General features: G+C 36.5%; 1 protein-coding gene and 1 long non-coding RNA gene across 4 annotated transcripts in view; one reads left to right on the forward strand and one right to left on the reverse strand.

The window, feature by feature from the left end:
- The window catches only part of AUH (AU RNA binding methylglutaconyl-CoA hydratase), a 110,891-nt gene that overhangs the window by 86,163 nt on the left and 2,314 nt on the right, over positions 1-22,414 (forward strand). For 2 of the 3 annotated variants that reach the window (XM_039566854.1, XM_039566855.1), the window contains 3 exons: positions 19,081-19,268; positions 20,518-20,568; positions 22,316-22,363. In XM_039566854.1, the coding sequence (XP_039422788.1) occupies positions 19,081-19,268; positions 20,518-20,568; positions 22,316-22,363 (287 nt within the window). The remainder of the gene's footprint in view (positions 1-19,080; positions 19,269-20,517; positions 20,569-22,315; positions 22,364-22,414) is intronic. The other variant, XM_039566856.1, reaches the window with a different exon arrangement.
- Positions 19,316-22,414, reverse strand: part of LOC120411488 — a 66,099-nt gene continuing 63,000 nt past the window's right edge. Inside the window, exon 6 of the long non-coding RNA XR_005603808.1 lies at positions 19,316-19,634. This is a non-coding gene — a long non-coding RNA (uncharacterized LOC120411488). The remainder of the gene's footprint in view (positions 19,635-22,414) is intronic.

The raw sequence follows: 22,414 nt of genomic DNA on the forward strand, positions 1-22,414 counted from the left end.
TGTTTTAATTTCTTTTTTTTTTTTTCTGGTGAGAGCTAATACCCACCATTATTTGTTTAGGTGTCCTAGCTGCTTGGCTAAGATCTTTTCCTTCTAAAGTCTATATGCTTCTTAAATTCATAGTAGAGTCTGTAAGATTTCTTAGTTCTGCAGCAGGGGGTTTGGATTAATTTGACGTCTCAGCCTAAAAATCATATGCCACGGCTTTGCAAAGGAATGGATTTTGGAGGCCTTAAAGTCATTAATTCAGCCATGTCATCAATACATGAATTACTAGGAGACTAGCAAGGCTCTAGCATGCTCATTGAATTGACATTGTGGGCTTCTGTGTTATTCAAGTGTACAAAAACTAGAGTTAAAATATGTAAGATAAACTTCATATCCCAAACCAAGAGAGAATTGCTAAAAGCCTTCCAGAGACTCTGTGTTTCAAAATGCATATATTTCAAATCAAAGGGATTTTCAAAATGTTTCCTAATGAAGTGTCAACAGAAGCTAAAGTTTGAAGAGAAGGTGTTTGACATGCAGGAGGGTACTGGAGCATTTAGAAGCATGCAGATGGATGACATTTTATCATCAAACTGTGTTGCTGCAGATTGTACTGAATAGGAAAATACACTTTGTATAGTTTGTTCTGGAAGATATTTAGTATCTCCTGTTAATGTATGCATCACTGTGCCCACAGTTATGTCGAGCTTGCCCTTTTAAGTTTCCATTTCCATTTGCTTTAATAATAAAATAACTGGAAAGCCCCCAGTGCTGACAAAGTCTATGACACATACAGAATGCAAGCATGAAAGGTTATCATACCAGTAGGTACATGGGTTTTTTACATAAATATATGTCAAGATTGTGCTAGGGGCATGATATATTTAAGTATGACGTTAGCATGTGTTATTTTTGTCTTGACTGAGAGAGCAAAGCTTTGGAGCATATTGCTATATCTCAGCTTCAGAAATGAAAGTGAAACACTTAGATGGACACAAATCTCTACGTGGTAAAGAGTGAACCTTTAATTAAGGTTTTTGAGGAAGCTCTTTGAGGGATTGCTCAGGACAGAAAAGGAATTGCTCATTATATTCAGGATTTGTTGCCATATTTTCAGTTTTCCAGTTGGAATTTCGTCATTTTGCATTTGAGAATTTTTATGATTTTGTGGTCTAAAAAGTTCACATTTTGAAGCAGTCTGTCAGTTTAACTGTAGTGCTGTTGAGGGTGAGAAGTTGTAAAGCTTCAATTCAACAAGTTGCTAAGGCAAGTGATTGTTTTGAATATAAGGTACCAACTGATTTCCTGGAGATGTAGATCTGTGCATCTCTAACATCTCATGTCAAACACTGATGTACTTTGCAAATACAAAGGGTAATAGCTCTTAACAAGTGCAAACATGATGTTACATTTCTCTGTGTAGTGTTCACTAATTTGCTTTGAACATAAGCCATTGTTTGTTTATGAATGTCAATAAAAATTATAATTTCGTCTTGGCAAAAAGAGTTTCAGAAAGCCAGAAGGAACTCTGTACAAAACTAATTGGTAATGCTATCTTAAAGTGACTCAAATATGTGTATATGCATAATGTGTGTATATATTTGTTCCAGCTGTCATTTTCTAAATTTGGAAAGACAGACACATAGTTAGAAAACAAAGTAGATTTTCTAATGTTTCAGTGGCATGGGTGTTTCAAAATTGATTTTGAAAAGTACACTACAAGTTAAGTAATCTCCTGTTTAAATTTAATAAATTAAAGAAATACTTATTATTCACTCTGCTTTAACTTTTTCTATCTGACACTATTAAAATGGTATGATGAAATAAGTATATATATGAGTTGAGGTGTTTGACAGAATAGTGTCTGTGACACTGATTCTGGTTGCAGTGCTGTGTGTGATGAAGAGAGATTGCTGTGTGGTTCAGTTTCTTCTCTAAAGAAGTCAGATTATTGCAAGAAACAACACTGTGGGTGTATGATAGAGAGGAATGTATATACTGTGTAAGGAAGGAAAACCACAAAGAACAGTTTGAGTGGACTTTGAAGAGAGATTGCTGTGTGGTTCAGTTTCTTCTCTAAAGAAGTCAGATTGTTGCAAGAAACAACACTGTGGGTGTATGATAGAGAGGAATGTATATACTGTATAGGGAAGGAAAAACACAAAGAATAGTTTGAGTGGACTTTACCTCTCTCTGAATGCTTTAAGATATTCAGAGGAGGACATGAGATTCCTTGGAAAGTTTGCAAGGACACCTTCCACTAAAACAGATAACTCAGACTTCATCCAGCCTGGCTTTGGACACCGTCAATGGTAGGGCATTGACAGCTTCCCTGGGCAACCTGTTCCAGTACCTCACCATCCTCGCTGTAAAAAAAAATAAATTCTTCCTTGTATCTAGTATCAATCGGCTCTCTTTTTGTTTAAAGCCATTAACTCTTGTTCTATTGCAGCAGGCCCTACTAAATCTCTCTTTCTTATAATCCCGCCGCAATAAAGTCACCCTGGAGCCTTCCAACCCCAACTTTCTCGGCCTTTCTTCATAAGAGGGGTATTCCAGCCCTGGGATCATTCCTGTGTTCCTCCTCTGGACTCACTCCTACAGGTCCCTGTCCTTCCTGTGCTGGGACCCCAGAGCTGGATGCAGTGTTCCAGGTGGGGTCTCACCAGGGCAGAGCAGAGGGGGAGAATCCCCTCCCTCCCCTGCTGCCCACACTGCTTTGGATGCAGCCCAGGACACGTTTGGCTCTCTGGGCTGTGAGTGCCCATGGCTGGGTCATGTCCATCCTCTCACCCACCAGCACCCCCAAGTCCTTCTCCCCAGGGCTGCTCTCCATCTGTTCATCCCCAGCCTGTGCTGATACTGGAGCTTGCTCTGACTCAGGTGCAGCACCTTGCACTTGATCTTGTTAAATCTCATGAGATTCCCATGGGTCCAGTTCTTGAGCTTGTCCAGGTCCCTCTGGATGCCATCCCATCCTTCAGGTGTGTCAACTACACCACTCTGCTTAGTGTCATCTGCATATTTGCTGAGGGTGTACTCAGTCCTGATGTCTGTGTAATTGCTGAAGATAATAAACAGCACTGGTCCTAACAGAGACCCCCTGAGGGACATCACTTGGCACTGATGTCCATCTGGACATTGAACTGTTAACCAGTGTCCTCAGGATGTGACTGTCCAACCAATTTCTCATCCACCAATGGTCCACCCATCAAATCCATCTCTCCAATTTAGAGAGAAGGATGTTTAAGGGGAGTGTGTCAAATTCTTTACGGAAGTCCAGATAAAGCTGTAGCCCTTTCCTTGTCCACTGATGGAGTCATTCCATCATTCAAGGCCACTGGGTTGGTCAGACAGGACTTGCCTTTGATGAAGCTGTGCTGGCTATCTCAAATAACCTCCTTGTCTCACAGGTGCTTCAGAGCTTTTAAGAGAATCCATTCCATGACCTTCCCAGGCACAGAAATGAGGCTGTCCGGTCAGTAGTTCCCAGATAGGTACATTGTTTCCCCTTTTCCCATCCACCTGGGAATTCACCTGACTGACGTGACTTTTTGAATATCATGGAGAGTGGTTTGGCAACTACAGAATTAGAGAATTACGGAATATTCTGAGTTGGAAGGGACCCGCTAGCATCATCAAGACCAATTCTTAAGTGAATGGCCCGTATGAGCATTGAACCCACAATCTTGGTGTTAATAGCACCAGACTCTGACCAACTGATCTCATCTCAGGGTCTCATCAGCCAAATGCCTCAGGACTCTGTAATGCATCTCATAAGGTCCCACAGACGTATGTCTGTTCAGGTTCCTCAGGTGGTCATGAACCTGATCTCTTACAGTGGAGGAACTTTGGCCCCCCAGTCCCTGTCTTGTGGTTTTTCCACTTAGGTGTGGGAGGAGAGGCTGCCACTGAAGACTGAAACAAAAAAATTGAGTCTTCACGTACTATTTATTGATTTATCTGCTGCGTCCCCATGACATTTATTTGTTTCTGTTCAGGCCTGAGCACTACTTTCCTTGTATTGAGAGGCTGAAGTCAGGCTCCAGGGCAGAAATCTCAGGCTTTTTCCTGTGCTCTTGGTCACCCTTTTGCAATGCTCACCATATTACAGTGTGTGGATGGATGCAGAGCAGCCCAACAGACATTCACAGCTCAAGGGGACTGTATGGAAGGAAGAGGCAGCTCAGGACTTTTTTAGCAGGAAACTGTACTTCAACAGGAAGCAAAATTGGGGAAGAAATGGGAATTCAGGAGGAGTTACATTTGGTTTTTTAGGTGGGGAAAGAAGGTGATCCTGGAACTTAAAGGATAAAGTTTTAAGGAACCAGTAGCTAAGAGAGAGAAAAGCCTGTTAAAAAGCCGTAACACTGAGGAGGGGACTGGGGCTGATAAGTCAGCAAGCAAATGGGAAAAAGGACAGGGCACAGGGCATCCAAATGGACAAAAGGTATATCAAAAACCTTTGGATGGGAACATACTGAAATGATTGTGTCTGCTAAAACACAGTCCCTTACAGACTTTGGAATGGAGCTAGTGTTTTTTAAAGGCTTATGTATGCTGAAAGAGGGGAGTCACTTCAAAATTTATTTGTTTATTATTTAAGCTATGTTGATTTCGGGGTGAACACAAATGATTCTGTTAGAATGTACTTAACTTGCTTTGTTTAATTAATTTTGAATTTCCTTACTTCAATATAAATCAGTCTAATATTTTAAAATGCTCCCATACAGTCATCCTGCAAAGTATATTACTTTTCTGTCATCAGCAGTCCTAACTGCAGTATGTACTGTGCTCTACATGGCATTTGATGTTGCTGTTGGAAAATTTTACTGTTCTCTTTAGTAGCAGAGAAATCCAGGACCTTGCAGCTGAAAATAATATGCCTTATATGGTTCCTCAAAAAGTCTACCTTATATAGTTCCTTATATACAGATCCTGAAAAAACAGGAACAGGGGCAGCGCCTTGAAGATTATACAAATATATGTAAGATGTATTTTGGCAGAAAGTGGTTGAAAATTGAAGCACCGAAAAATTAGCTACTTAGATGCAATTTTGCATAAAAGTATTCAATATATCTTGTAAAGTTTTAATCCAGCTCTTCATGCTTTATTTTGTATATTCTTTCATTTCATGGGCATAAATACTGGTGCAGTTCATAATGAGAATTTTTTGAAGACTGAAACTTCCCCGAATATGTTGTGTCAATTGCAAATGACACTGCTACCAATGTCAAGCCAAATTTAACTCTGTATTCCAAAGTAAAAATGTTAAGAGTGACTCAAAACAAGGCTTTCTTGTTCATCCCCCCATTCCACTCCCTTCTCTTCTCCTTTCTTTTTCTTTACTCTCCTTTCTTTTTTGAGCAAGTCACATTTTTCCATGACTTTCATTCTTAGGTACAGCTGAACTTTTTTGATGGAATTAAGAAAACAACAACCTATGACCAGCCTAGCAATATGAACTGATTGCTGGGCTGTTTATAATACTTTGAAGGGGAAGAGCTATTTAAAAACTTGAGAGGTTATGCTCAAATAAAAACAACATTTTATATTGGAAAATTTTATATGATAATAATAAAGGTGATACTACTGGCACTGCCTGAAATAGCAATATAAATGTATCATATTGCTAAGACTTTTTATATTAAGTGTTAGCTTTTAGATGGATTTGAACTTTTTTAGCACTTGATTTAAGAAAAATGAGACCTGTAATAATCTGCTTACTCTATTGTTTCATACAAAGGAAATTAATATGGATGTGAAATGAAAACTGATTGCACAATAATATAAAGTGCAAGATTGTTAGACAATGCAATAAAAAATGAAAAATATAACACTGTAATTCAGAGAATTCACAAAGTTCTGTATTTTTGAATCCTGAATTTATCTTAGAAAGATTTCTTTGCACTTGAAGTTGCTAAAATAAATGAACCCCCAATTTTATCTCCCTGACCAGAGGAGTGTGAGTAGTCCAGATAACTTGGTATGTAAGTGAGGAAACTGAAAACAAGGAAGACTATTAAATATAATCCCAACAATAATAGTGGGTACTATGGTATTGTGCAGAAGATACTATCATTTCCTCAAATTGAGGAGATGGGTGAAATACAGTCAGAACTCCCTTTGGTATTCCCTTCACACAGAAGCATAGAAATATTTTATTAAATATTAATAACAACATAAAAGACCTTTGGTCTTATTTTCATTTTAATTAGGCAGGATATATATGCCATTCACTTTGAAGCCAAATGCTACTCCTTTGTATTAACCTGCAGGGGGTACTAGAAAATTGAACCAAGTAGCATTTAGCTATTTCTCCTCCTGCCAGAGATAATTAACATCTACTCTTGTGCAGACTCTTACTGTTACCTGATCCTCATATACAGGTTTCATACTCTCTTCCAGAGTTTGAGCAGTAGGGTGTGAAATGCTGCCTCAGCCCGTTTCTTACAAATCTGCAGAAATCAGGAAAGTTATTAACCTTCAACTTTAACCTGCTAAACTTAGAAGGGAAACTTAATCTCCCAATGAAATCAGATTGGAGAGACAAAATGGACAATAATTCCAGGAGGGAAACAAAGCTATGTGTAATGCACTGAACCTGTTTCATTTTGTGGTGCATGACAAAGACAACTGAAGAGCCGAAGAATGATAGCTGGTATGACAGAAGAGAGTAGGAAATTTTTTTTTTTGACACGTAAAGCTAAGGCAGGAATTAGTAAGAAGCAAATGAAATAAAATGGTAAGAAAATAATTGTAAGAAGTCTGTGGGTTTCTAGACTTTTGGCTAGCTGTTTATGCAACCTTTCTACCTCATACACAGATTTTCCAGACCACCTCTAAAGCCTGAGAATTGTCTTAAATGGGGCCTTGGAGCTGCTGATGTAGCAGCCATTGATTCTGGGGCCTCAACTGGGAAGAACCTTGAAGAGCTGCCAGGCTTCTTGGCCAGCTTTTGCCTTTGGCTAATGGCCTTGGGCATTCACTTTGGCCAGAGCTTGGTATACTTTAGCCAACTGTCCAGGTAGCCTAGTACTTCTTTTTTCTTAAACATAGCATAATTAGCTTGGTCATTCCACTGCAGAACTGTTCTCTTGCCAATCCTTCAGTGTGGGACTGGACAGTTGTCTTGGCTAAGCTTCCTCAGAGTGAAAAGTCTGATGAACTTAAATGAGTTACACACATTAACTGATAGGAAACGGAGCTGCTTTGAGAGGAAACCCGCCTGGGTTCTGCTCAATGAAAACAAGTATGTTTGAATACTCCGCTTACTGATGAATTCACATTTTTCTAATGATTATCAGAGAAAATGTAACAAGTTTGACTCTCACTATAATGCCTTTTGACTGAAATTATCTCCTTTGTACATAAGCATTATGAAACATGGCGCATTTTTTCACTAACCCTCTCTTTCATAAAATATATGGTTCTTCTTTGATCATCCAATTCTCAGTATTTTGTATATTTTGTTTCCTGCTCATGTAAAATTAACATCATTCCCTGTTTCCTTTACAATTTTTAGCCTGGTCTGGGGACATAATTATTCATTTCTCCATATAAAAGTACATGAAGGGGATAATGCTTCATCTTACAGGAATGTTATGAAAATAGATTTCAGTAGTATATCTGTGAGGAAACTGGGTAGTGGTGATGATAAAACGTTTGCTTTTTCCAAAACTTCTGTGCAGTGAAGGAGTATGAATAGCTTTGTTTTGTCAATAAGGTGAAAATCAAGCAAACAACAGCTTCCTTCATCTTCTAATTGTCCTGACTTTTTAGACAAAATGTTAAGTGATCAATGTTAATATCTACTTTTTCTAAATAAACTCACATTAGTCTGTTTGTGATACATTGATGTATTTTCCTGTGGAGTTTGTAAATTGTAACAGGTGTAATCAGATTTTTAAATTTAAAACTTCCACATCTGCTGTTCCTATCATCTTAGGTTTCACCCCTCTGCTGTTAGAAAAGCCAATGTAGCCTGTTACATGGTGGTTAGTGCACTTGGATTAGTAATGACCACAGAGGTTGCAAAACAGATTCTGATGTATCTCACTTCCCTTGTTCACAGATATAGGGGGGAGGAATGGGTAGGAAGCAAGCTTTTGTTAGTGCATACAAGTTTTTAGTGCTTTTTTGTTTAAATAAATACATTAAAATAGCAACCCTCCTAACCACTCATTTATGGATATTACAAGTGGACATTTTCTGTGTATAAGAAGTATTACTACTCAAGAGTTTTGAGGCATAGAAGATAGAAAATATTAGGCTAAACTTTTGTTTTTAAGAAATAATAAATTACTTAAGGGTTTTGATGAACAGAAAATCAAACGTGATAATCTTTTGTTTCTACTAAAAAGAATAAACAAAATCACCTGATAAAGCTTAAAAGATAATCAAATGTATTTGTTTCAGAGGTACAGTAACTGAATTTAGGATACTCCTACAAAATACAGTTATGCATCATTTATCCTGTAACATATAAAATGCAATTGTTCAGAAATACTTGAATTATATTGTATGATTGCCATCATGACATTATAGAACACAGAAGAATACTTGGAAAACACAACTAATCCATCTCCTGATTTCTCAGTTAGGATAATGTAAAGATAGAATGGAATATCTGACATCTCTGATTTTGAAGCACAGCTTTCTAGTTTGTTTTGGCCCCATTTTCAGCTGCCGCAAGGCTGATGATTGTGGAGTAAGTCACGTCAATGTACCAGGCCAACGTAAGACAAAACACGAAATTTGGTGTACCTATGGTCAATGTTAAATTTGAAGGAAATGAAGAATATATCTTTTATATCAGTATGAATCGTGTAACTTTGTTTTTAATTGAGTAGTTTACTTATTTGGAGATCTGTCATTACTGAATAAGAGTACAGAATCTAATTATTTCCATTTCATATTCATTTATGACTGTATTATATGAGAAAGAAAAATAGTTTCCAAACTCATAACGAATTTACTCTATGTCTGGCATTTTTCTTCAGCATTCAGAAAATTCAACAAATGAAATGGCAATTGTGTAGTCTGCCTCAGAAGAACAGCTGCACAAGTTAGTTCACCACAAAGCAAGCTGAACAAAATGATTTATGGAGTACTGTTTCCTTAATTATTTCACAGAACCTTTCTGGCTCTGGAGATTTGTTTGAGCCAAGTATTGCAAATCTGTGAATTCTAGAAATAGTGGATTTCTGTTCTTCCTTCTTTACCTCCATTTTTCATCATGAAAGCAAAAGCTGTTAATCTATTGTAACTTTATGCTAACAACTCTATATTAATGTTCTTTATATTTTAATAAGAAAGTGAGATCTGGGAAGCCAGTGTTAATCAGATGACTGAATTAATCTAAGTTTTCTCTTACCTAATTCTAAGCTAATTCTTGCTCTGACAGTTTTGTGAAACTGTAAAGCAAACTGGAACAGAGTGCAATGAACTTGACATGGATATGAAGAATTAAGAATTTTATTTTACTTCTAAGAATTTAGTTTCTCAGAAGCCTACCCTGATGCATATTTTGACATTATGTTGCATATGAGCATCAAGAAATGTGAATGACTGCACTGAAACTTGATTTATCCGAACTAAAAGGATGAAGGAAGTCAGTTTAATTTTGACATTTTAGTTCAGTATGCTAATATCAAGAGTACCTGACAGAAGGAATTTCTTAGTTCATTATGAATAGAGTGAAATTCTCCTCCTATCCTGGGCCCTATGAGGTCCTCATAGCTTCTTGGCTTTGTGATTATGCAGAATGATGAAACATACTTATTGGCCAGAGACATTTGGATGGTCCTAAGAGTTTTTTCTAGACATTTCTAGAAAATAATCAATTGAAAGGAAGTCCTTATTTGCCCAGTTTCTGGGAAATACAGTGATGATCTTGCAAAAAAAAGAAAGAGTTTAGGTGCTTTACACAGGGTCACTTAGAACTTTGCTTCCAATTACAGTCATTTATTCTAATTCCCTGCAATTGCAGGCTTACTCCCTACACTCAATTGCCCAGTTTTTTTTCTTTAAAAATGTCTTTCTCCCCATACCTTCCCTTCCTTTATGTGTGCCTTGAGCATCAGCTGTAGTTAGTTTATATTGGCAGAAAACATTTCTTAATTTTTGATGGGGAAGTAGTTGTTTCTTTCCCATTCAGCATGTTTGCAGGAAACCACCACTGCTCTCATATTTAGAGAGCTAAAATGACCTCAGGCAGAGTACTGTGAGGGATCATGACTGTGTTTAGTCAAATAAGGAGGATGAGGCTGTCTGTGGGACTCAAACCCAGCAGCCTGAGCTCACAGCTGCACCTGACCCTCTGTTCTGTTCTGAACCAGTAAGGAGAGGATGTTCTTATTACCAACGCTGGGGAGTTATCTGTGCAAAACAACTAAAATTGCTTCTGTTCAAGGATACTCCATACATTCAGTGTGAGTACCATGTAAGATCACTGTTGCATTAATGGCCTAATTTTTATTGGTTGTATTTTATTTTTATCTGTTCAAGCAACCAGAGTTTTCTTTCACACAGGTTCTCACTGCTATGAAATAGTACATGGCTTGAGTACAAGCAACAGGCTAGAAGGGAGGGATAAATTTACTTTAATAAGACTTTTTCAGGTGTAAGTAGGACTGTTAAAATTCTGAGGATTCAGCTCAATGGCTGAACTTAATTGTCAACCAAAATCAAGGTGTAAAACTAAAATGTTTTGTTTCAGATTAATTTTGTTTTTTTGTTTCACCAGAAATGTTCTAGAATCTTAAGAACACCTAAGGAAATAGAGATGTATGACAAGGAAACAGATGAGAGAGACTGAGATAGCAAAGTAGACTGTCTCAAATCATATTTATGTTTTGTAACATAAAAAGGCATAAGGGCCATGCTAACACATTGCAAGCTTATCTTGCTTTTGGTATTCCACCAGACATCTCCACAGAACACCTACAGCTCTCTGTGTGACCTTCAATTACATGTGCATGGTAAGATACAAACCCTGTTTGACTAGGATTAAAAATGGAGGTGTGATAAATGCTTTCTATTTCTGAGCTGTTTCAGTGGTGTACTTCCAAGAAGAATAAATGTTACAACAGAGTCTGGATAGGGAAGAAGGCTGGCAGTAACTAGGGTGAAACACATCCCAGGCTTAAGATGAAACAGAAGTAGTAAGTCTGTTAAAAAATATGATTTTATCTGAGAAAGAAAGAGAAAAGAGACTGAGGCCAAGAAGGTGATGTGGATTCATGCTTGCTCATCAAATTTCTGACCTTGCAGGCAAATGGACTCTTACAAGGCTTGTCATTCAGCACTTTTTCTTAAAGATTCCATGATTCTCTTCAGATTTCAAGAGTAAAGTGTCCTTTATTTAAAGATTTTTTTTTTTCTTTTTTTTTAGTTTCTTGCTCAAATGCCATGTGTTCTCTGAAGGACTTAGGCAGTAATAGAGCTTTTGATGGCTCCAGGCTCCAATAAAATGTTCCTAACCTGCTGAGGATTTGGGAGAGCACTAGCACTGAATCTTTAGTCAAGCAGATGGACTGCTGCCAGAGAAGAGTCAAAGGATCTGCATGTAGGAGTGCCCTAAGAGATCCAGAAAGTAGGAGCAGCGCCCAGGATGTAGCCACAAGTAGAAGCACAAAGTGTTCAGCAGTAGGCTCTGGTCACTTCAGAATAGTCGTGCCGGAAGAGCAGGATGAGGCCAGCTAGTGAGAAGTGAGTGGTGCTTCCTATCTTGTTGAACCTTAGCATTTGTTATACAAACTATTCTTAATGACTTACGTTAATTAAAATATATTTGTTATTTTTTTAGTAAGTGCAGTGCAGGGCCCCACAGATGCATGGCAGCTATTCTAGCTCTTCCTATTGATGTGGGCTCATTTCTTCATTACCTCATGTGGGTATAGCTCCTAATGTCTTTCTTCCTGGAATCTGGATGTAGGATGTAAGGAAAACAAAATTAGTGTCTAATTTCTTTGACCCTTTAAACTTTAAAGGTCCGTGAAATCCAACTCGTATGCGCCTGATTAGGTGACAGAAGAATATAATTAGCACTAGTTTCTCCATCTATGGGGAAAGACTTGCCATTGCATACAGCCATGTTGCATTGCATGCTGAAAACAGTGACTTCGGTCCTGTATTGCTATGTCGCAGCAGCAGGCAAGAGGAACATAAAAGATGTTTTCTTAATGTATTTCATTTCCTTACTGTTCTAACTGTCTGACAGCTGAAGACTGGGAATAATCACTTATTTAGTCTCTTTCTTTGTTGTTGTCCTCTCACATATTGATTTCTGGGGTTTTTTTCAGGAATGAAAAAATGGCAAGAAGGTGATGCAAGAGCTGTAGTTAAGGAAAAATGTCTGAGTAGTCCGAGACAATGAAGTGTTAAAATACCAGTTTGTGCTTATTGGGGTAGGTCCACTGTTGCACAGGAATTGGCTTTATACAGAAATGTTTATACTAATGTATCTTAAGTTCCAATTTATGGACGGGTTTCCTTTTTGCTTTGCATATATTATATTAATGCATGCCAGCATTGAAGGGTTTGGCCCTTTTACTGCCCCACAAATGGTTGTAGACATTATGTTATAGCCTAAGTACCAGGCTAGGTACAGTATAGCTACAGTGTATGCTTCCTTGGCTGGGAGGACATTTTACTTCAGATGAAAAATGTGCTTTGTATGTACAAGTTCATTTTGCATTTATTTTTCAGTAGAGAGAGTGCTCTGCCTTCTCAGGATTTGGTAGCTGGGCTAGGTGAGATTGTGTTTTCCTACTGTCTTGTTGAGTTTGACGTTTTCCCTGTGCTCCCATCATAATTGCCACCAATTGTCCTTTCTTTAGTGCTGCTCAAGTCACAGAATTTCAGGGATGAATAATTTCAGACATAAATTCTTAAAAACCCATTACTCTGGAGGAGTTGAAACCAGATTAATTTGATAGTAGTGAGGATAGGAGAAAGAATAGGGTTAAGGAAGAGGAATTGGTTTGGGAGGTTTAGCAGATTTCTTTGCTGTGTGGAAGGATAAAAGGGTAGATTTCCATAAGGAGAGCACTGAAGTGAGGAAAACATTCAAGTCACTTGCTTTTAAGCAGTGAAGACTTCAGATATATTAGTCAGTTTTTTGCTTTGCTTGTTGTTTCATCATTTCAATTCTGTCCACTGAAAACTGTAGTAATTGACCCAATTTCAGACTGTGATCTCATTAAAAATATAAGTAAAAATAGGATACTACCATGGTAATTATTTTTTTTCTTTCACTTGCCCTAGGTAGTGACAAAAGTTTTTCTTGTGTCTGTTTTTTTCTTGTCTTGATTTTCACATTAAATGAAGTTTAGCGGTCATAGTCAAATGAAAAGTGTAAGAATATGGACTAGAAAAACTATTTATTTAAAATACAAGTTAAATAAAAGTTCTCACTCAATATTACACATAAATCCCACATGATTTGTGAAGTATGATCGTACAGAGCAGTACTGGTCTAAACCTCCTACCTGTTGTTACAGCTGAGTAATGATTTCATAAATGTGTGGGTGTAATTTTGAAACTGGAAAATGCCTTCTTGTGGGCCATTAATATCTATCTGCAGCAAGAAGACTTATGTTTTAATCTGTATCTACTTCTGAATTTCATTTAAGGTGACTTAATGCATCCTCAAATGAAATACCAAGTTCCTATATGGAGTAATAGGAAGGCACATGGTTTTACTGAATATCTGTGTGCTCATGCTAGTTGCACTTGTGAACACTAAAGTAAAAGTTAATAAGTAGATTACAGTTGTTGGCATTTCTGGTTTTTTTTCCACAAATAATTTCAGTTTAAAACCAAATAAGACATATTGTCAGTGGCATTAGTAATACCGCAAGTCCTGGGAGTCCATGGGGGGGTAATGCAGGTCTGTGCTTCTGAAACAGTATTTTGTCTGACAGTGGAGTTGTTTGTACTGTGTTTGTGAGTGAAATGTGGAGTGAACTCCTTACACCAGGTGCAGAATCCCTTTTGAAGTGGAGTCCATTTTATAAACTTTGGGTTCCAGATGCATTTCTTTGGTCCCATCCATTTCACATACGCAGCCATCTGCTAGGAAACCATCTTCTATTTTCTCAATCTACAAGACAATTACTTATTTTGAAAATAAATTAGTTTTTCTAAATTACATGGCCATTTAATCTTTCAGTACAAAAGCTGTAATTATTTAACTGCTAGTGAATTCTTAAAGTGTATTTACACTTCCTCTCATGCATCTTAAGCATTCGTGCATCTTCAAGCCAAGTACTATATTCTTCTGATTCAAGCTGTCACCTTCAAGCCACCCACGCATGGCGGTTTGGTATAGGCGTTTTCAAGAGAGATTTTTAAATAAACCAATCCACAGATGCAGATGAATAGAACGGATTGTGAAAGTTAAGGACTGATTTGCAAATTAAGTGGGCTGTTTTGGAGATGGGGTTTGCCACAGCCAGGCTGGCACAGATAGCAAGTCGTCCTGCCTCTTGGACCTCAGCTAGGGAGATTGTGTCTGGTGTGCCTGTGGGGCTTTCTTTGGCTTGACTGACAAGCCAGACTTCTATGAGCACTTTGGGCAACCTAATATGAAATTTTGCTCAAAAAACTTCTTTTCTCAGTCATTACAGACCCTGGGGCAACCTCAGGCCACTGTCTCAGGCTTTCCTCAGATCTTCAGTCTTTTTCCAGACAATGACTTACGTGGCTATGTAAGAGTGGCTTTACCTACTGCCCACTCTTTGTCATCTCAGTGCTTTTTTTTCCTCTTGCAGAGATAATGTTTTGTTTCTTTTCTTCTTCATCACATTTTCACCGTCTTCTTTTTGCATCTGTATTGGTGTCTTTCCCAGTCTAAGCTGGTTTTGGTTGTTAGTCAGCTCTCTGGTTTGTGCTGGGCAAGTACTCTTCATGTTTCTTCTGAGACAAAATTGGGGAAGCCTGAGCCCATAAAGATTTATATCTGGATTTAAGTTAACTAAAACACGTACAACTTCTCAGAATCAAGGCCTAATCTTGGAAATAGTCTCTTGGAAAATTGGTGTTAAGTATTATCTAGGTAAAGTGTTTAGACATTTAGCATGTTTTATATTTTGAAAATTGCTTAACTTAGCAACAGATGGCAGGTACTTTAAAAGTGGAAGCTATGTTTGTTACAGAGACTTTTTAAATACAACATAACATGACTGAAAAATGTTATACTAAAATAATCATTTTATCCATATTAGTTTTTTCATGGACTTATGTTGTTGAAGATTCATTATTATGAACAGCAGCTTTCTGCACTCCATATTTTTATGAGTTTCAATGGAAGAGTGAAAAATATACTTAGAGTTTCCTGCAAAAAAATCACAAGCATACATTTTACTTGAATAATTAGAAGGTTTGTGGATGACAGGCTTTGGTTTCACCACTAATTATTAATAAAATGTCAGACGTGCACAGTACTCTTTAAAAGAAGAAAGCTAGAAACCTGTTGGTTAAATTAATCTACTGAGAACCAAGGGATAGGGTAGGATAGGAAAGGATAGGATAGGAAAGGATAGGATAGGATAGGATAGGATAGGATAGGATAGGATAGGATAGGAAAGGAAGACTGGTTTTTACTTGACTTAATAAACAGGATTATTACTGAATTAAAGTTTGGATTTTTTTTGTCAGAACACGATTTTTTCCAATATGTTTTGACAGTGCTGTCAGCTATGAGAAACTACTGACTGTAGATATTCTCTGCCAGAATGATGAATCTATTTCCAGTAAGCTCGTTGCTTCATCTTGTTGGATATACTCTTGGGCATTTATCACGTAATTCCCTTAATTCAAACCAGTTGTGTACATATTTTGTAATTGATGAATTACTGACAGTAAATAAATATTCATGCAAAATCAACTATTTGTTAAATTGTAAAAAATACTGTTTAACAGTTTTTGTACCAGAAATTAGCAGTCTTTTGTTAACTGTGTCTTTTCACTGTAAACAAACTTTAAATATTAATTAGTGTCATCTAAAAATGCTATTTACAAGTATTACGACATTGAGTATATACCATTTCAGGTAAGAACACATTACCATTGTAACTGTGTGTTAAACACTTTTATCAACACAATGAGTAATACCAGATCACTAGTCCTTGAAATAACATGTCATTAAATTTGTGAAGATGAAACAACTATTCTCGCATCAAATTCTGCACTAAATTTAGATGAAATGCCTTGGTTAAGTAACGTCTTTGAAGACCGGGTGTTACTTCCTTTATTTCTGATTATAGTTGGCAGATATTATGTGTTCTTTGTGTATTACCAAAACAGAGCATCTATCTGCAGTGTACTCTATCTTTTCTTCATAAATGGATGCAACTTTGGTGTGTTGGATGTATTTTAGTGTGTTGTTTGTGTTTGATTAATTTGGTCTTACAGCTTTTGTGTGTGCATATATCTTACCCCTACTACTGAATATATATAATTGATGCAGTGAACTGTTGGCTTCTGTTCTGTAAATATTAATCAAAGAGTATGCTCCTCTGCTTAATGGCTTCTCAGTGTAGGAGGCAGCCAAACAACTATAGTCTGCTTTTTTTTGCTCTTTAATCATTATTGTGTAAGACACTGACAAGAACAGGTTTTTTTAATCTATAAACACTATTTCATGCTTAAACATATCCATTGTTTGGTCAAAGTTATGAAATATTGTTGCTCAATGAAACTTTGTTTTCAGCATTTCCTGGTAAAGCAGTAATAGAAGAGATAAAGCAGTAAAGGAAGGGGCAGATAATTAAGTAAAGAAAAATATTAGGAATACGTGCAAGAAAGAAGCAGATGAAGAGTCAGTAAATTCAGCCTTGTATGGTTTCAGATCTTACGATTTAGACAAATAGGTTTCTTTAATCAAAAGCCAAACTGGATGCATTTCTGGATTCCATGGCTGTGGTGAAAGGAATAATTTGTGACTAAAATATTCCTAAGGAGAATAAGGTAGACATTTTTTATGTTCCAATGTGTGCATAAAATGTGTGCAAGAATAGATGTTGATTAGTGTGACAGGTTATTTGGGTGAGAAATTAAAAGATGTTCAATATTTAAATAAAAAATGCAATAAATGTATGTTTGTGGTGATGGTACAGCTCAGTATCAGAAGCGGTGAGTTTCTTGAAAACACAGCTCACATTTTTCTGGCATGTAGGTCTGGTTTAAATTTGATAGATAGAGCTTTAGTCATTCTCCATGAATGTCACTAGTGAGGCAAGCCAAGGCTGAAGGGAAGGCTTATACTTCAGGGTTTGTACTGTTTTTTGGGTTATGGTGTGGGGTTACTTTGGTGTATGAGCATCCCTTGCCCCTTTCAGAAAAATGTCTCTAAATTGTGCTGTTAGCAAAATTTTACCCCTAGCACTATCACTGGTTTAGCTTTAGAAAATTAGCAGAATTAGCAGAATGTACTGAATAGGAATTCCTCTTGCTGTTGCCTGTTGCCCTTGACCATTAGGACAGTCTTGCTAAAATCCTCTCAAGCATTGTAGGATCATAGAAAACATCACATTATTTGTTTTTACTAATGTTTTTGTTCTATAAATTTTATTTGAATTGTTATAATAATTTCTTTCATTCTTCCAGTTTTTGCCTGGAAAATATATCTGTTTTTGTTATAGATCATCATCTTCTAATATTCTGGACAGGCATAAGGCAGAAACAAACCTTCTGCAATTTTGTATTATATAAGGTGTTTAAAGGCAGATCTGGTTTTTTGGAAAGGAATATAGTAGTACTGAGGCTTGTGGTTTGGAAAAAAAGAGTAGTAGAAAGCTGAATCATTAAATCACAAAAGCTTTTAATTTGTTTGCTGTCAGTTTATTTATCTCAGAAATGTATTGGAAGTATTTTCAGGAAACATCAGTAAGAGAACTGAATGGCTTGAATAAAATACTGGTGGCTTAATCTACCATTATTTAGTAGAAATTAATATATTTTGTTAGTCGGGCACACATTTGCACAGTGTTATGAACAACTCCTATAAATATTCCTCTTGCATATATACATGTATTTTTATATGAATATATATATAATATATATATATTTATATTTTAATATATTAGCATGCTCTTGCAGAAATAACTATTTGGAAAGAAATTTTTGCTTTCAGACTGTTTGTATAAATTGAGTATTTGTTTCAGATCCATATTAAAATGGTAGACCTTGTGATTTTCAAAACCTTTCTCCTGGATAAAGGCCATTTCCATTGTTTTAATTCATAAACGTGCTTCTGTGATTTGAATCTACCTCTTCCATTTTGATAATGATTATTCCTACATTCTCGTTGTTTATTAGTTCTCAAAAGTTAATTGTTAGTCCAGCTAAGCAATCTTCTTGTCTGGTTAATGTAGTTACTGCTTAATGACCTTCTGAAAATGCTGCTAAGTCAAAGAAGTTTTTAATGTGCTAAGGACAGCTAACTGTTATAAAGTTAAATGCCTTTCTCTGCTGATCTGAACCTGCCATTGTTCTTCCCTAGCTTTTGTAATCGTGCTTTAAGGTTGCAACAATAATGCAGGAGTAAGACAAGACACAGCCATGGCTTCTTAGAGACCTTGTCTAGTAGTGGTTTTAGTTTAGTTTACATATAAATATGGTCCCTAAGGTGCAAGTATTAGAATGGACTACAGTCTTGTTAAGGTATATATTATTTTTAAGTATAGTTCTTTGAAAGTGGTGACTTATATCATAAAAATATATAGTGTTGAAAAGAAGCAGAGGGTTTGGATAAGTTAATTACTGTCAAGTAGTTTTTGTTGGGCTTTTGGCTGATATGAGTAAGGTAACTTCTCTGTAATAGAACAGAATCTCTATTAATAGTACCTCTTTTCAGTTATTTACATGTCTTTCTAAGAAACAGGGCAATTGATTTCAATTTAGATGTAGTCTGAAAAACTGAAGAAGGTATTTAATAATGCCTTTGTACTAGTTGAATTTCTGTATGTTTATGTAATTGTTTATGGAATTTAAAATGAAAGTACTTGAAATGAACAAGGAATCTACATTTGTGGTATAGATACATGGGAAACTAATTGTTGCATTTTCTCTTTTTACAAACTCTAGGCGGGACACAAAGATTACCTCGCACAATTGGAGTGTCATTGGCAAAAGAACTAATCTTCTCTGCACGCATTGTAGATGGTGAGGAAGCAAAATCAATAGGATTGATTAGCCATGTGGTAGAACAGAATGAAGCAGGGGATGCTGCATACAGAAGAGCACTAGCTTTGGCGAAAGAATTCTTACCTCAGGTATAACAAATAACTTTGATTTTGGTTTTTAGTTTTTACCAAATAAGAAGACTGAAAAAGAAACAGCTTTATTAAAGAGAACTGTCACAAAATTATGTATCAAAAAGCCATGCTAGTTATGTGGCAAGCAATCAGAAGTTTTCTCTCTTGTATTGAATGGTGTTTGTCAATTATTTCATAGAGAAGAAGAAACCTCCATCAATCTTCATCTTGCCATGATCTGGTCGGTGTTTTCATTTTGTGTTCTGGCTTTCAACTTTTAAACAAGAAAAAAAAATCGTCTACAGGTTTTATTTTTTAGTATAGCAATTATTGTAGTGGATTACTTTGTTGCTGTTGAACACCTCAGAAGAGAAGCAAAAGGTCCTAGGTAGAAAATTCATAAGAAGCAGAAAAATAAAATAATTAGTGAACCACTTTATTGGATCACAAGTGTAACAGCTAAAATTTTTCATTGGAAATGTAAAATGTCATATCTGAGGTATGGCATTTAATGGTGGTTATTGAAAGACAAAAATGAAAAGTACAGTAAAAATTTCAACATACAGTGGTTCTGGAAGGTTGATTTATGGTTACAACTTCTTATTGGAACTGCCTCATAAGCATTTGGCTTTTCCCAAATCAGCAGGCCAGCAGGCCTGAAAATCTAGAAGCTGATGCTGAAGGATAGGCACAGGACTGAGATGATTCCCAAAGATGTCTTGCTGTTCTGCAGCACATTGGGAGGGAGTGTGGAAATCCCTCTGCTCACTGGGGATCTCAGTCACTCCCAGGAGAGTGTCATCACTTGACCAGTGCAGGCTTTGCAATAGTGTACTGTAGGTTTGAAGCTTGCCTCAATTAATTTTATTTCATGATCACATATTTTCATGTGTCTCCATTGTGTGATAGTAGGGACATAGGATTGACCTTGAAAAGACCTATAATGATGTATCTTAAGGTGGCCATTCTGAGCCTTGTTTTGAAGGAAATTGATAAAGCTTAACAAATGTGGTTGCACTCAGCACCTTTGAAACATAAACCAAATACATTAATTAGGTTCTTTTGAAAATAGTATACTTTTATTTTTTCTCAATATTCAAACTATCAGTTTGGATGTAAATGTCTACTATCTGACTTATATACTATAAATTTAGTGAAAATCCAAAGTCTAGATGGTCCAAATATAAGAATATTGATGTGCAGACTCTTCAACTACAAATCTTGCAGATTTTGATGCTATATGAATAAACTTTTTCTCTCATTTTAGGGACCCGTAGCAATGAGAGTGGCAAAACTAGCTATCAATCAGGGAATGGAGGTAAGGATCTGTACTTTCCTTGAGAGTAGGCCAGAAGTCAGGTTGGCAGCAGTTGTACTGTGGTAAAATTATTTTTCTAGAACTGTTTTTCGCTTGTCATAGTCTTTCGAAGTCTATTTGGTGAAAACTTTCTAAAGAATGAGAATGAAATGTAAATTTTTTGTATCTCAGACTCCTGAGATGCTGATTTCTGTAAAAAGGCTTAGTAACCTCAGAAGTGCACTCTGCTAATTAAGTAGAAAGTAAACAGAAACTACTATGAACAAATTGTGTTTCAAATCTCAGGTGGGAAAAACGATCAAAGTCATACTCTGTCAAGTTTGTCAAGCTCTCAGTGTTTAGTAACTAATAAAGTTAAAAGCTGAAGGGCATATTATTTATTTTTAATAATTAAATAATGGTTAGCATTAAAATTGTACCTGGAGCTTGATTTCATGTTTAATTCTAATTGCCACTCCATTTTGTACACTATTGACCTAGCTCTAAAGCTCATTTAAAATCCCATCTGGATATGTATTTTACTGTAGGTGTACAGATCCTAAGACTGAGTTCATCAAGTTGGTCATACTTAAAGTTAGGCTCTGCACCAGTCCACCTGGTAGCTCAATCTGGTGCAAGGAAAAGGGGATCACATCACGTGTAGCATCTGAATCCAAGAAGATTAATTTGTCCTTTTTTCTTAAAAGTCACAAAAGCCACTAGTGATATATTTGAGTTCAGCAAAGCATAACACCAGTAAGTGGTGGCCTGAGAACCAAACTCAGATGCCATTGCACGAAGAGTATGTTTGTTAGGTCTCCACAGCAAGTAATGGTGGAATTCGAGATTTAGTTCAATACCCAAGGTTCAAAATGCTACAGGCTATGTTATCTGGCTACCAGATATAGTGGATTTAAAGGTCAAAATAATGGTGTTTATAGGATTAAGAATGATAGGATTAGATGGATTCTGAATGCTCATTTCTAGTTCAGTCTTGAGGCCCAAGACAAGATCTATTGTATCAAAACCAACCAAGCCAAATGGTCATCCAAGCTGTTGTTACAAAACTTCCATGGCACAGATTTCATGGCTTCCCTTGGTAACCTATCCTATAGCTTATCTCCCTTTGAAAATTGCTTGTGATGCATAGCCATAGTCCTTCCAGTGGTCAAGTGGAGAGCTAGTGAATCCTGCAGCATATGGTGCTTAAGACAGATGGAGAAATAGTGAGGGCAAAAATCAGCCTTTTCAACTGTTCAGAGCGGCTCACAAAGAAACTAAATGTCTTAAAAATAGATGATGATGATGATGTAGGATAGACATTGGGTTCTTTTTTTTCTTCTATTTTAAATCCTTTTTAAAGCTGAGTTTGTTCATACTGTTCTCGTATGGCATTTTGAAGATACGTTGTTTCAGAAAAAATTTTAAATAATCCTGCAGTTCATCTTTTCCCCTGTAGTAAATGAAATTATTATAAATGTGCAGGTAACTGATGGTTTTTCCCTAACCAGATGACTTGTAGTAAAGAGCAGACATTTTTTGAGTATATTACATGCTAGCTGTATTACCAAATCAGGATTCTGTTGCAGAAATACTAACCACTCTCACCACGTCAGTGTAGCATTGCTATGTTAAAATAGTGTAGAAGAACTTTGCAGAAGTATTTTAGTATGTGGCATATACAAACACAGTATTTCTGTTAGCTGTGAGGAAATAATTAATAAATTTTTAAAAAATCTTCTAAAAACCATTGTATTCTTTTCCCCAGGTCGACTTAGTAACAGGTTTAGCAATTGAAGAAGCTTGTTATGCTCAGGTATGTAAATATGATTACATGGAAAAAACACAGAAAACAGGCTTTGTTGGT

Source organism: Corvus cornix, chromosome Z (genome assembly GCF_000738735.6).
Source record: "Corvus cornix cornix isolate S_Up_H32 chromosome Z, ASM73873v5, whole genome shotgun sequence".
In the NCBI taxonomy this organism is placed as follows: Eukaryota; Metazoa; Chordata; class Aves; order Passeriformes; family Corvidae; genus Corvus; species Corvus cornix.